Genomic DNA, 13,487 nt, shown 5'->3' on the forward strand with positions numbered 1-13,487 from the left:
TCACACCTACAGACAATTTAGAGTTATCAATTAACCTAGTCCCCAATCTGCATGTCTTTGGACTGTGGGAGGAAGCCGGAGTGCCCGGAGAGAACCCATGCTGACACGGGGAGAACATGCAAACTCCGCACAGAAGGGCTCCCACGCCCGGGATCAAACCGGCAACCCTCTTGCTGTGAGGCGAGAGTAATAACCACCACACCACCGTGCCGCCCCAGATACTGAACTCCTAAACATAAATTTTATGTAGAAAATACATCATGTAGATGATTTTATTTCAATAAAATTCTTGTACAGCAAAATTTAACATATAAAAAACTTCAGCTGTCTAATGTCAGAGGTGATTTTTGGTTGTAAAATATTCTTGAAGTGTGAAGGAACAAGGAAAAAGGAAGTTTTGGGACTACCATTGTTATGATGGTTCGCTCTCATTCCAGATTCTCACCTGGCCTTGAACCCAAAATCTTTTCCCCACGGGTAAAAAAAGAGATTAATATGATAGGGAACCTGAAAAAGAAACTACTGCGATGATGACCTTTAATATTCTCAAAGATATGATTTTAAATTTTTCTAGATATCTTCAGGCATAAAGCTTTGTCCTTACAGTGATCCCACAAGTTCTCTTTACCTTCACCTTGGAAAAATAAATTCAAGTCTGTTTTCATGTTTTTTGTTTTTTTTTTCAAAAATCTTTCCTCCTCTTGTATGTGTATTGTTTTAAACATGTCTTTGTTGTTTTTGCTGATGAACTGTAATGCACTTTTGTGCTGCAATCTGTGTATGAAATGTGCTATTTAAATAAGGTTCATTCATTCACTCTTTTGTAAAATGATAAAAGGGTTTTGTAATAGAAACATATTTTAATATTATATTATGTTATTTTCCAAGATCCAAAATATCACCAAACATTTTTTTTCTGTAATTTAATTACAAAATGTTTAAATTATACCCAGCCCAATACAGTAATGACTGGTATATTAGACTTTTAAATGAGCAAAAAAATAAATAAAATAAAATAAAATAAAAGATAAAACAATACACCTTTTGAGCAAGCTTGAACAAAGCACTGGCAATATTTAATGACAGTTTACCATGTGAAACTTATTTAAATTATTATAATTTATAATATTATAATTTTGTACAAATAACACAGTGCACCCTGCACTCTCTTTTCTTCTGTTCAGAATTTAACATCTGTCCTCTTTCTCTCCACACAGACTTTGCTCACAGCCATTTCAATGAGCGCCATAGCAACCAATGGAGTTGTCCCAGGTACATTATGAAATGTTTTGTTTGTTTTTTTTCTATTCCACTGGCAATATTTACATAAAATGGCTTGGATACAGTGTAGTGTTTTCATTTACCACTGCTAAAGTAATTCATACTGATCACGGCCTTATGTAACCTCCTGTGCATATGTTATGGTGATTGCATCATGACACAACAAAAAGAATGGAAACATGAATAAATACATTTCACCCTTTGTTCAACAGCATTTCTGTGGTGAATGAAAAAAAGTAATTATAGGGAAAGTAAAGGCAATGCTCTGAGACAGAACACATAAGAACACACTCATTTATTTGTGTGCTTATAAAAGAACCAGGAAATAACATGATAGTTATACTGTTGTGAAGGGCAACTGTTCTCAACCTGGGGTCACAAGATAAATCTGGCTAAATATAAATTTCTGCTTCACAAAATGATGTTTGTTTTTATTCTAACTGCAATAACTGTATTACTTTTTTCCCTAATCTTCACTTTTTTGGTTGTTGGTTGTTGGATAAATGAACTTATATTCAGGCCTCCCAGACAATCAAATGCAGCAACCTAAGAATTCTCAAAGTAGATATATGCAAGCTTAGACAATGGGTCAAAAACTTCTCTCAATGACTAGAAAATATTCACAGAGATCTCTTTAAACCCCCCAAATTATTATTAGGACCTGAGCACTCGCAGTGCAAGGACCCTCTTGAAACTGAGGGAATTACTATTACTAATATTATTATTAATATTATACATGAAATGCTCCTTTATAGTCTAGGCCTGGACACATGATATAAGTTTTGCTGATCGGCGTGGCAAAATGTCTTGGCCATGCCCTTTAAAGAGCAGCCCTTGCGGCATGTTTCATTGACATGTACACAAATTGATACATACATGTTTCATGTCATTTTTTTAATTTTAATCTTTAATTTTAATTTTTTAAATTTAATTTTATATACTTTATTAATCCCCGAGGGGAAATTCAATTTTTCACTCTGTTGTCAATTACACACAGGTCCGAACACACACATGCACAAACTGGACCTATACATGCACAAAGTGGAGAGATGTCAGAGTGGGCTGCCCATGACAGGTGCTCCGAGCGGTTGGGGGGTTTGGTGCCTTGCTCAGGGGCACCTCGGCAGTGCCCAGGAGGTGAACTGGCACCTCTCCAGCTACCAGTCCACGCTCCTTATTTTGGTCCAGACGGGGACTTGAACAGGCAACCCTCCGGTTCCCAACCCAAGTCCCTATGGACTGAGCTACTGCCGCCCTGTCATGGTCAATTTTGGCTTTTTCTATGCTTCGCATTTTAACAAACTCCTCCTGCAGATATAATCCGATTGACTTCAAACCTGGTGTGTACCACCTAGACAACTTTGTGATCAAAAGCTATTACAAGATTTAGTCAGCGTTGAACACAGTCTCTTACACAGACGCCGATGATGTCAGCATGCTGGCTGACTCTGTCGTCTGTGGACATTCCCATAGGAAAGTTGTAATAGAACTAGCGCTTGCTCCCAGCAGCAGTGATGTGGTTGGGTCCAAATCCGTGTACTTCCGTACTTCCTCGACCAACGGCTGATTAGCTTTGCCTTACACCCACCTACACCGGAATTGCTGTTCCCCGAATTGTTGTCCGTAGTACAACAGAAAAGGAAGTGTTCAGTGCATTGCAAGAAGAGATTATAATGGATATGATTTCATTTGATTCAGCTATATTGCAGAGACGCAATGTCTCTGTTACATGTAACACACGTGCCGCACCTATGGCAACGCTGTGACGTGGTCTGGGTATCCCCGCCCATTTCTATTACAAAACGAAAGACAAATGTCCCCAGACTCCCATTCCGAAGTAAGGGAGGCTGGTCACGCGAGACTATGTTGAACAAAGCATCAAGTTCTGATATCTCATCATGAAACACGAAATTCCTATAACTTTCGCTTAAATTATCCAATCTACACCACACTTCACATGGATATGACAATATTCAGTCATGCACATAGCGTTACCTACTGGCAACAAGAAGTACGTCTTTTCAGACACTTGTGTTTTGGTTTACCTGAAATTTTCATGCTGTGGTTTTATTTGATGTACAAAAACATGACGTATCATTAAAGTGTTCCATAGCGCCACATTGTGGATAGAGGAAGTGGTACAAAATGTGAAATAGGTCATTCCAGCGCCCACACTGGAATGAAGAAGAATATGCCATCTCACTCCTGTGTGCGGTGTCTGACTTTCACAAAAATGAACTGCCGCGCCAGCTGGTGTCCTGCCAGCACCCTCGAATTGCGCTGAGATGCAAGCTTTTATTATTATAATTATTATTATTAGTTATTATTGTAAACTTATGATAAACGTTCTTTTTCACATAGACAGAAAATTTGAAAATTGTGGGGGTCATGTCACTGTGGAAACGTATTCCTTCCACGCCAGAAAAAAACTAACTAAATAAATAAAAATAAAATGATCAGTATTGAATAATAACATGAAATATTTTATGTTAACAATAACATGCAACATTTCACATTATAACAAATTGTTATAACAAGAAATTTTTCAAGTTATAACATAAAAATATCTATATATCTTGTAAAAACATGAAAAAACATTTTGTTATAAAAAGACATTTTCTTTCAAGTTATTACCTGATAGTGATCTTTTTTTTTTCCTGGCGTGGCAGGAATATGCCTCCATATGTCTTCCCCATCCAAAGTTTAAGTTAAAATGCCAAATAAAGTGTTATCATATATTACCAAAATAAAGTTGTGTAGTCTAACTGACTGATTTCATTACTCCAAAGCTGGTGGCTCCTACTACATGATCTCCCGATCACTGGGTCCAGAGTTTGGAGGAGCAGTTGGTCTCTGTTTCTATCTTGGAACCACCTTCGCTGGATCCATGTACATACTGGGCACCATAGAGATTCTGCTGGTACGTTAGCATTCTGACAGATCAGAGGTCAGCCACGTCAACAGCATTTTAATAACACATTCTCTCTCTCTTTCTACTGTCTCCCCACTGCCAGACGTACATTGTTCCAACAGCAACAGTGTTTAAAGAAGGTGAAAGTGCTGCGATGTCCAACAATATGCGTGTCTATGGGACATGCTGCCTGCTCCTGATGGCTCTGGTAGTGTTTGTAGGGGTAAAGTAAGTATCTTCAAACACACACACAGACACACACACACACACACACACACACACACACAGTTACATGTACTCCCCTTCTGTCTTCAGGTATGTGAACAAACTGGCTCTGGTGTTTCTGGCCTGTGTTGTTCTCTCGATCATGGCCACTTATGCGGGAGTCATCAAGACGATCATCGAACCCCCAGAGTTTAAGTGAGTTGCTAAGAGATAAGTACCCATTTGTCATTAAGCACTGACATATTTTTCATGGTGAAATATTTTTATGAACAAATTGCTAAATGTTACATCTCCAGTGCCTGATTCTGATGCAAAAGCAAAGATAAGGAGAAATTCTTGCACTTCAGTTGTTGGGTTTCATCACACTCAGCTGAGACTGAAGCTCAAGTCTGTATCATTGCAGCTGGACATGTTTCCCAGAGAGCCAGAACTCCATCTACCACAACAGACACAGCAGCTTCCATCTAACTACACTACACTTTTCTCTCTTCCTCTGCAGCGTCTGTCTGTTGGGAAACAGATCTCTGAGGAATGAAATGTTTGAAACATGTGCAAAGACGGAGGTCGTGAAAAACAAGACTGTGATCACAGAGCTATGGAGCCTCTTCTGTAACAGTAAATATCCCAACGCAACCTGCGATGAATACTTCAACCTAAACAACCTGACAGAGTTACGGGCCATACCTGGGCTTCTGAGCGGAGTTATCAAAGGTGAGAAGGAGAATAGGAAGTATTCTGAAGGTTTCTCCATGAAGCTAAAATCTAGTATTACCAGTATTTCATCTTTTGCCACCTTCAGGCTAAATGATTAACTTTGTACACAAGATGGTCATTGACCCAGAGTATGATTCCTGATGTTTATCCACACCAGCTGATGATGCTTTCTTCTGTGTTTCCTTTAGACAACCTGTGGGGAGACTATAATCCAGCTGGTATGTACATTGAGAAGAAAAGCCAGCCTTCAGCAGAGGCCCCGGACGCGCCCAATGACATCAGTAAGCCTTATGTCTTCAATGACATCACCACCTACTTCACTCTGCTGGTGGGAATATACTTCCCCTCTGTCACAGGTACATCAAACACCAAACAAATATTAACATTTAAGATTATATTAATAAGTAATGATTGTGATAGGATATTCAGTAATGAGTACTTGTACTTTTGATTAGCTACATTATTGTCATTTTTATGCCTTTGCGCCAGCAATAGTTTTTTCGGTTTGTCTGTCCATCTGGCTGTATGTACATGTGCCTGCCCTGTTCTCATGAACACGTTATCTCAAGAATGCTTTGAGGGAATTTCTATAAATTTGGCACAAACGTCCATTTTGAGTCAAGGATGAAATTATTAGATTTCGGTGGAAAAAAATCATGGTCATCATGACTTAACTCCGCTATTTCTCGTGAACACAATATCTCAAGAGGGCCTCAAGGGAATTTCCTCAAATTTGGCACAAACATCCACCTGGACTCAAAGGTCAAAGGTCAAGGTCACTGTGACCTCAAAAAACATGTTTTTGCCCCGAACTGAAGAATTTATACACTAAATTTTAAACAAATGTCTAAAAGTGTAAAATGATGACAATTTATATCCAAAAGATCAAAGGTTGACATCACTGTGACATAATAATACTCTGCAAAAACACTTTTCTGGCCATTATTTAACTTAATAATTCAGAAACACATGGAGAGACATTTGGTCGGACACTGAATTAATGACACAAATTTTGGGTGCTCACCTTCTGCTAATTGTATAGATCTTGCTGCCTGGGATGAAAATGTGTGTGAAGCATCCATGTTTTAGAATTTGTGGCTTCTCGGAAGTAACAACCATATTTGAAACATTGTCAACTGTCATGGCTACATATGAGTCTGGACAGACATGGATGTAACTGCTTTGTGGTAACTGTAGTTCATTTACTGTAATACTCAGGTACTTTTATGAAAACATTTTCACATTGTTGTATCGATACGGGGCGTGGGCATTACGCTTTTGCATGGGACATGCTAATGCATTCTCATTCGAGGCTGTCAAATACTGATGCTTTCTCCTGCCTTTGGCGTGTGATTCTGATGCCAAAGGCACCCTCTGGGGTCTCTGTGAGACGTCTGTATGTGACATGCTGTCTCCCACATGAAACTTTTAACACGTGGATAAAGTTGTCAAACCGTTGCAGTTAGGTTTGGGCGATAGAACTGTTTGGTTAGGTTTAGAAAACACATAATGTTTTAGGTTGAAATAAGTATAAAGCGTGATGTAAACACATCACTTGAGTGACATCTGTACATGATGTATTACGGAAGTTGCGTAACATACTGTTAAAACAGCACTAACTTAAAAACCATGGATGTATAAGCACTCATGGGTCACGTACAGTGACCTCCTGGGTGAAAGTCTGTGTTTGTGTGACCCAACCACCACCCCTCCCAACTACCCTACATGTACTTTCTCTCTCTTCATACTATGTTAGCTGCTCTGAGTATCAGGTATTGCCGTGGATAGGTTTACGTTGGAGTTAGCTGAAAGCCTGCTGCATCACATAGAGACACCCAAGGGCGTGTCACACAGGTACTCGCATGCAATAACATACGTGTGTGACCGGACCGGCTTCCACAACAATAAAACAAAAAGCTGGGATTACAACACAAACAGGGGGAGCGTGACTTAATTCTCTGCTCAGGACGCCATTACTCCACTATAGCTTTACATAGCAAAAAGCTGTCTGCTACCATGAAAATGTTCTGAATGCCATGTACAGTGTATTTAATACTTCCTCTAAAACTGACTCTAACTTTTACATCTTGTGTTTTGTTTTAGGTATAATGGCTGGTTCTAATAGGTCTGGTGACCTCAGAGATGCCCAAAGGTCCATCCCAATAGGGACCATAATGGCTATTCTCACCACTTCTTTCATCTGTATCCTCTACACTGTTTTGGAGTGTGTGTGCAGCTTATACAGTATATACACAGTACAGTATAAACCTATTTTCGACATAATGCATGTGTGGGAGGTATATCAGTTAATGATGGAAAGGAAAAAGAATTTTGCCAGTTACATCTGTATTTATGTGTAGTGTATTGTCAGTTCAGGTTTATTACTGCAGTATATACATGGTGCAACGTATTTTCACCTTAACTCTATGGTAGACATCTCCTGTGTGGTCTTGTTTGGAGCCTGTATTGAAGGAGTAGTGCTGAGAGACAAGTAAGTGTAAAATGTGTCGTTGGTGTGTCTCACACAGGTACACAATCCTGGTATACAATACATATAACATATGTATGCTTTTGGGTGTTTCAGGTTTGGTTACTCAGTAAAGAAGAATCCGGTTATTGGTATTCTGGCCTGGCCGTCACCCTGGGTCATTGTGATTGGCTCATTTTTCTCCTGCTGTGGGGCAGGGCTTCAGAGCCTCACTGGTGCACCCCGCCTGTTGCAGGCCATCGCTCGGGATGGCATCATCCCGTTCTTACAGGTCAGTGTTAGAAAAGATCTTTGTTTTTCGTCTGTCTCCGTCCAAGCAGTGCATGAACATCACTCCAAATTAGTCGGCATCAGGTTTGAAAGACAGACTGATAAAGTAACATATATATAAAAAGAAGTAACTACTGTAACATTTTCACTGGCCTCAGTGCTGCTGTTTACTGTTTATTAACCCCGTTTTCCAATGATTTTGTGACATTAAATGTGACACAGCAGTGAAAAAAAACAGAGAGGCATACTTGTCTACTGTAGAGCTGTGTATACAGCTGTGGTCTACCAGCGATGGGAAAGAAGTCAATTGTCTGCCACCCTATCATCCATATATGGGCACTTCTGGCTCAAAAAAAACCAACAAGATGATAATGGCCAAAATGTCGAACTCGAGGTGTCACAATAGCTACATCCATTATGTTATACAGTCTATGGTTTTCCAGTGTTTACTAATTCTTGTGGAAAAGGGTTATAAGCCACTGACTGATGATAAGTCAATAGAATGTATTTAACTTTAGACCGTTTGATTCTACTACGCAGTGAAAATGTTATATTTGACCTAAACGTGCCCTGTGGGGTTTACTCGTGAACAAATTACAACCAGTGTTTGTTAGCAAAACACACTGGTACTCATTTAAGAAACACTCGTGCAAATAAAGTTGTTATTAAGTGGAACGTGCGAGTGTTTAAAAGAATGTTTGGCATTCACCAATGAATTCACAAGTGGACCATAAATCTCGTGTCAGCCATGAACAGATACTCTTTCTGCACAAGAGAAAAGAAATTGACATGTCATCATTATTCCTTAATCTGAATGAATATGGAGTTTTAAATAATAATAATCGTGATAATAAAAAAGATATTGCAGTGTATCTACTATACTGTTTGGTGTTGATGATAGAGTGTGTTTGTATTTGTGTTTTTATGGAGTACTGTATTGGACCACCTCTCTCTGTCTCTGTCTTTCTCAGGTCTTTGGTCATGGGAAGGCTAATGGTGAGCCCACCTGGGCTCTGCTGCTGACTGTTGGGATCTGTGAGATAGGAATCCTCATTGCTTCTCTGGATGCTGTGGCTCCCATCCTCTCCATGTAAGTGGTTAAAATGATCCACTTGCTTTCAGTCTGTCTCAGTGATGCACATTTTACTACACTCCTTTCTCTCTTTGCTGATCTTTTCTGTTTGTGTCTGCTCAGGTTTTTCCTCATGTGCTATCTGTTTGTTAATCTGGCCTGTGCTGTTCAGACTTTGCTCCGTACCCCCAACTGGAGACCTCGCTTCAAGTTCTATCACTGGTAAGAACAGCTTCCAGCTCCACTCAAAACAGATCCTGCACATTTAATGTAAGATGTAAGCTTCCAAAGCATTGACCAAAACCACAGATTGTGGTCCTTCATTTTGTAATAATTTGCACTGTATGTGTGTCCTGTAGGACCCTATCCTTCTTAGGGATGAGTCTGTGTCTCTCTCTCATGTTCATCTCTTCCTGGTACTACGCCTTGGTTGCCATGGTGATAGCCGGCTGTATCTACAAGTACATTGAGTACAGAGGGTGAGTCTGGGAGGTTCAGGTCAGAAGATCAAGAGATCTGTCAAGACAGTATAGAAGGCTTAACATCTTGAACGCCACTGAGACTGGATAAAACACTTGAATATCTTTTATATTCTTAAACATTTGGAAAAGAAACGTGAAACATTCCTATGTGGACCTTTTGGTTGCAGGGCAGTGAAGGAATGGGGAGACGGGATCAGAGGTCTGTCCTTAAATGCAGCACGCTATGCTCTCATCCGGCTGGAGGAAGCACCATTACACACCAAAAACTGGAGGTGAGTGTATGTTGAGATTTGCTTTTATCATAGTGAAACCAGGGAAAGTGACATGCAAAACATTAAGTATTTTGTGTGAGATCTAAGGCATTTTCATATATGTAGTGGTATTTCCTAAGACATGTGAACACACTTTGATTTGTAAAATTGGCACACTTTCCATTAATATATTATATCTTTAAGTCTTATTTTTATGCCTCTGTGCCGTAGATATCCATGGCCAGAAATGGCTGTCCCATTCTCGTGAATGTGATATCTCAAGTATGCTTTGACGATATTTCTTCAAATTTGGCACTAATGTCGAATCGGACTCAACGATGAACTGATTCGATTTTGATGGTCAAGGGTCAAGGTCAGTGTGGCCTTGCATCTGTCTCATTCTTGTGAATGTGATATCTCAAGAAGGCCTCAGAGGAATTTCCTCAAATTTGGCACAAACATCCACTGTTAGTCAAGGATGAACTGATTAAAAATTTAATGGTAATAATTCTTCTTCTTCTTTTCATGCCTCTGTGCCATTTTCTGGTTGTCTATTCGTTAGGACGTCCATCCGTTTTGTCCATCCCATTCTTGTGAGCACCATATCTCGATAACACTTAGAATTTCTTTATAATTGGCACTTATATCTACTTGGACTCAATGATGAACTGATTAGAAATTAATTGCCAGAGCTCAAGGTCGCTGTGACCTTGTATCTGTCTCATTGAACATGATATCTGAAGAAGGCCCTCAGGGAATTTTCCTAAATTTGACACAAACCCTTACTTGGATTTAAGAATGATCTGATTAGAATTTGGTGGTCGAAGGTCACTGTGACACAAACATGTTTTTGGCCCTAACTCAGGAATTCATACATTAATTATGACAAAATTTCACACAAATGTCTAATAGGATATAGTGACACGTGATGACATTTTATATCCAAAAGGTCAAAGGTCACCTTCACTGTGACATAACAATATCATGCAAAAACACTTTTATGGACATTATTTCTCGTAGACGAAGGGGAGATATTTGGTCAGGTGACCACACTGAAACTGTACTGATTGTATAGATCTTCTGTTCTGCCAGGAGGAAGATGTATGTGAAGCATCCATGTTTTCACAGACATGGATGTAAACTGTAACTGCAACTTGACGGGTTAGTGGAGGCATACAACTGTGGGGTGGTAACTCTAGTTTTAACTTTCATTCTACTAGTTAACATTTTCTCTCTTTTTTCAGGCCTCAGCTGTTGGTGTTGTGTAAGTTGGACCCTGACCTGACGGTAAGACACCCTCGTCTCCTGTCCTTCACTACGCAGCTTAAAGCAGGAAAGGGACTGACCATCGTTAGCTCAGTCCTAGAGGGAACCTTTATGACCCGGGGGAATGATGCCAAGACTGGAGAGCAGGTTTGTCAGTTTGTTTGTCATCTGCTCAGCCTGTTTATTCCTCTGCATGATTTTCCAGTGTTCAGATCTCAGGTTTAATGTGTTTGCCAGCATTAAAGTTTAGAAGTACTATTAAAGATGGTGTGTTTTTTTACATGTTAAATTTATACAACTTATCCATAAATTCCACCTTTACAAAGATTCTAATCAGTTATTTGTGACATTGTTGGAAATGTGTAAAATGTGCAACCGAATTCATAGTAAATGGTGGTGTTGCACTCAACTACTTCTATTGAGAGGTGATGTAAATGTTTTTGTCCTCCTTATGTACAGACATGAGGGGCCAGAGTATTAGAAACAGTTGTATTGAACAAGCTTACTGACTTGCACGAGATTGTATATGTGTACCCACAAACAGTAACAAAGACGGGCAACAGTGCTCCAAAGATGAAGCCAAGACAGCTCAATCGCCCCCTGGTGGCTGGTTGCAGTATAGGTCATAATTCAGCTAGGATTAAGAAATGATTAAATATGGTGTAACTTGTTTTCTTATCTTTCACATAAGTAAATAATGTCCAAATACTCTCTAAGTTGCATTGATAGATTTTCCTTAGCCACTTCGGGCCAGCAAAAACCAGCTGAAATCCCAAGGCTGTTTTATTGTCACCTTATAAAGGTGCCAGTTGGTAACATTCAACCTGGAGTTGGGAATGATGGATGGTTTGTTATGTACGCTACAACACCACAATCAAAACCAAGTCATCATTGGTCAACTGGGTAATGCTGCTTATGTTCACCTTACAACTACCATGATTCCAAGTGAAATCCTTTTTAAAAGTAACATGTAGAAAAGAGGCTGCCAGCGTGTTACACAAGTAGTGAGTGACAGCACCTCAAAATAGTCTGCACAGTTCATCATCTGAAACACTGCCTATCCTGTACCGTTTTCTGTCTCACATTCGTCACCTGTCTTTGCTCCACTTGGTCCCTGCAGAACCTGAAAGCAGCCATGACTGCAGAGAAGATGAAGGGTTTCTCTCATGTGGTGGTGTCGTCCAACCTGCGGGACGGCTTCTCTCTGCTCATCCAGTCAGCAGGACTGGGAGGGATGAAACACAACGCAGTCCTGATGGCCTGGCCAACAGGCTGGGGACAAGGCCGGGACTCCTCGAGGAGGAACTTCATAGGTAAACTACACAGAAGCACCATGAAGGATGTGTGTGACAAAATAAATCAGGTCGGTTCAGCTTCAAGTCGGAAAATTTCAAATAGATTTTGACTGATGATTTATTTGAAACTTTTCAACCTAAAACAACCTGAACATCTATATATATATATATATATATATATATATATATATATATATATGAAGAGGTGAATTGGATTTAAAGTAAAACATTTAAACACTTTGAATTCAGTGATGTTTACATTTTAGTATTAAGTTTTCAGTGGCTGTTAAATGTCAATACTCATGTCTTGTATTTGCTTCCATATTAAAGAATTTCAAGGTAAGATATCCCAAATTTCTAATAGTGGCTTCTCTCAGACTTTACTAAGAACTTTCCTGGAATGGAATTTCAGTGGTTTGAAGACATAAAGCAGTTGGCATAAGGTAGCTCTGACTGGCAATCCAGCAACAAGTAGAGGGAACTTTTATCTCTGCAAGAGGAAAAGGGAAAGACTCAAGGGAAAGATACAGGGGAACAGCACAAAGGGAGACACAGAACTTTTATGAAGCTGCATCCCTCAGCCCTGACATTAAAAAAAAATCAAAATGCTCAACCATTACTAACTCTCTTTTTCTTTCTCTTTGCAGAGACAGTGAGAGAGACAACAGCAGCTCATCAGGCTCTGCTGGTTGCTAAGAACATCGACAATTTCCCCAGTAACCAGGAGCGTCTGAGTGAGGGAACCATTGATGTGTGGTGGATCGTACATGATGGTGGACTGCTCATGCTGCTGCCATTTTTACTTAGTCAACACAAGGTGAGTGTGTGTGTGTGTGTGTGTGTGTGTGTGTGTGTGTGTGTGTGTGTGTGTGTGTGTGTGTGTGTGTGTGTGTGTGTGTTGGGTTTTTCTTTTTCCTTTTAGATTACTCAATGCATTTTTATGAGCAGAATTAAACATATTTGACTCAGTATACATTCAATATCAATAATAACATGGCAAGAGCAAGAAAAGACTAAATAACCATGTGGAAAAACTATGCAGTGGACAGACAGAATGACACACTGAAAGTTTCCGTGATTATGTACAGCATACCATACCATGACTTAGTCATACCAAAAATTAGAAAAAAAACAAAACATTGGGCCACAGGGGGAGCCACAGCGATCGGTCGCATTTTAGCCATTTTTAAGCATTTTTCTGTTGTTATAGCGCCACCCAGTTGCCAATTAGA

General features: G+C 39.7%; 1 protein-coding gene across 6 annotated transcripts in view; it reads left to right on the forward strand.

Annotated features, from left to right (window-relative positions):
• The window catches only part of LOC126383097 (solute carrier family 12 member 7-like), a 43,659-nt gene that overhangs the window by 23,818 nt on the left and 6,354 nt on the right, over positions 1-13,487 (forward strand). For 5 of the 6 annotated variants that reach the window (XM_050033528.1, XM_050033529.1, XM_050033532.1 and 2 more), the window contains 16 exons: positions 1,218-1,272; positions 4,071-4,201; positions 4,296-4,420; positions 4,508-4,612; positions 4,917-5,128; positions 5,320-5,487; positions 7,235-7,333; positions 7,565-7,622; positions 7,716-7,890; positions 8,861-8,979; positions 9,085-9,183; positions 9,321-9,440; positions 9,611-9,715; positions 10,939-11,107; positions 12,081-12,273; positions 12,903-13,072. In XM_050033528.1, coding sequence (XP_049889485.1) covers positions 1,218-1,272; positions 4,071-4,201; positions 4,296-4,420; positions 4,508-4,612; positions 4,917-5,128; positions 5,320-5,487; positions 7,235-7,333; positions 7,565-7,622; positions 7,716-7,890; positions 8,861-8,979; positions 9,085-9,183; positions 9,321-9,440; positions 9,611-9,715; positions 10,939-11,107; positions 12,081-12,273; positions 12,903-13,072 — 2,103 coding nt within the window. The remainder of the gene's footprint in view (positions 1-1,217; positions 1,273-4,070; positions 4,202-4,295; positions 4,421-4,507; positions 4,613-4,916; positions 5,129-5,319; positions 5,488-7,234; positions 7,334-7,564; positions 7,623-7,715; positions 7,891-8,860; positions 8,980-9,084; positions 9,184-9,320; positions 9,441-9,610; positions 9,716-10,938; positions 11,108-12,080; positions 12,274-12,902; positions 13,073-13,487) is intronic. The other variant, XM_050033530.1, reaches the window with a different exon arrangement.

Source organism: Epinephelus moara, chromosome 21, assembly GCF_006386435.1.
Source record: "Epinephelus moara isolate mb chromosome 21, YSFRI_EMoa_1.0, whole genome shotgun sequence".
NCBI classification, from domain to species: Eukaryota; Metazoa; Chordata; class Actinopteri; order Perciformes; family Serranidae; genus Epinephelus; species Epinephelus moara.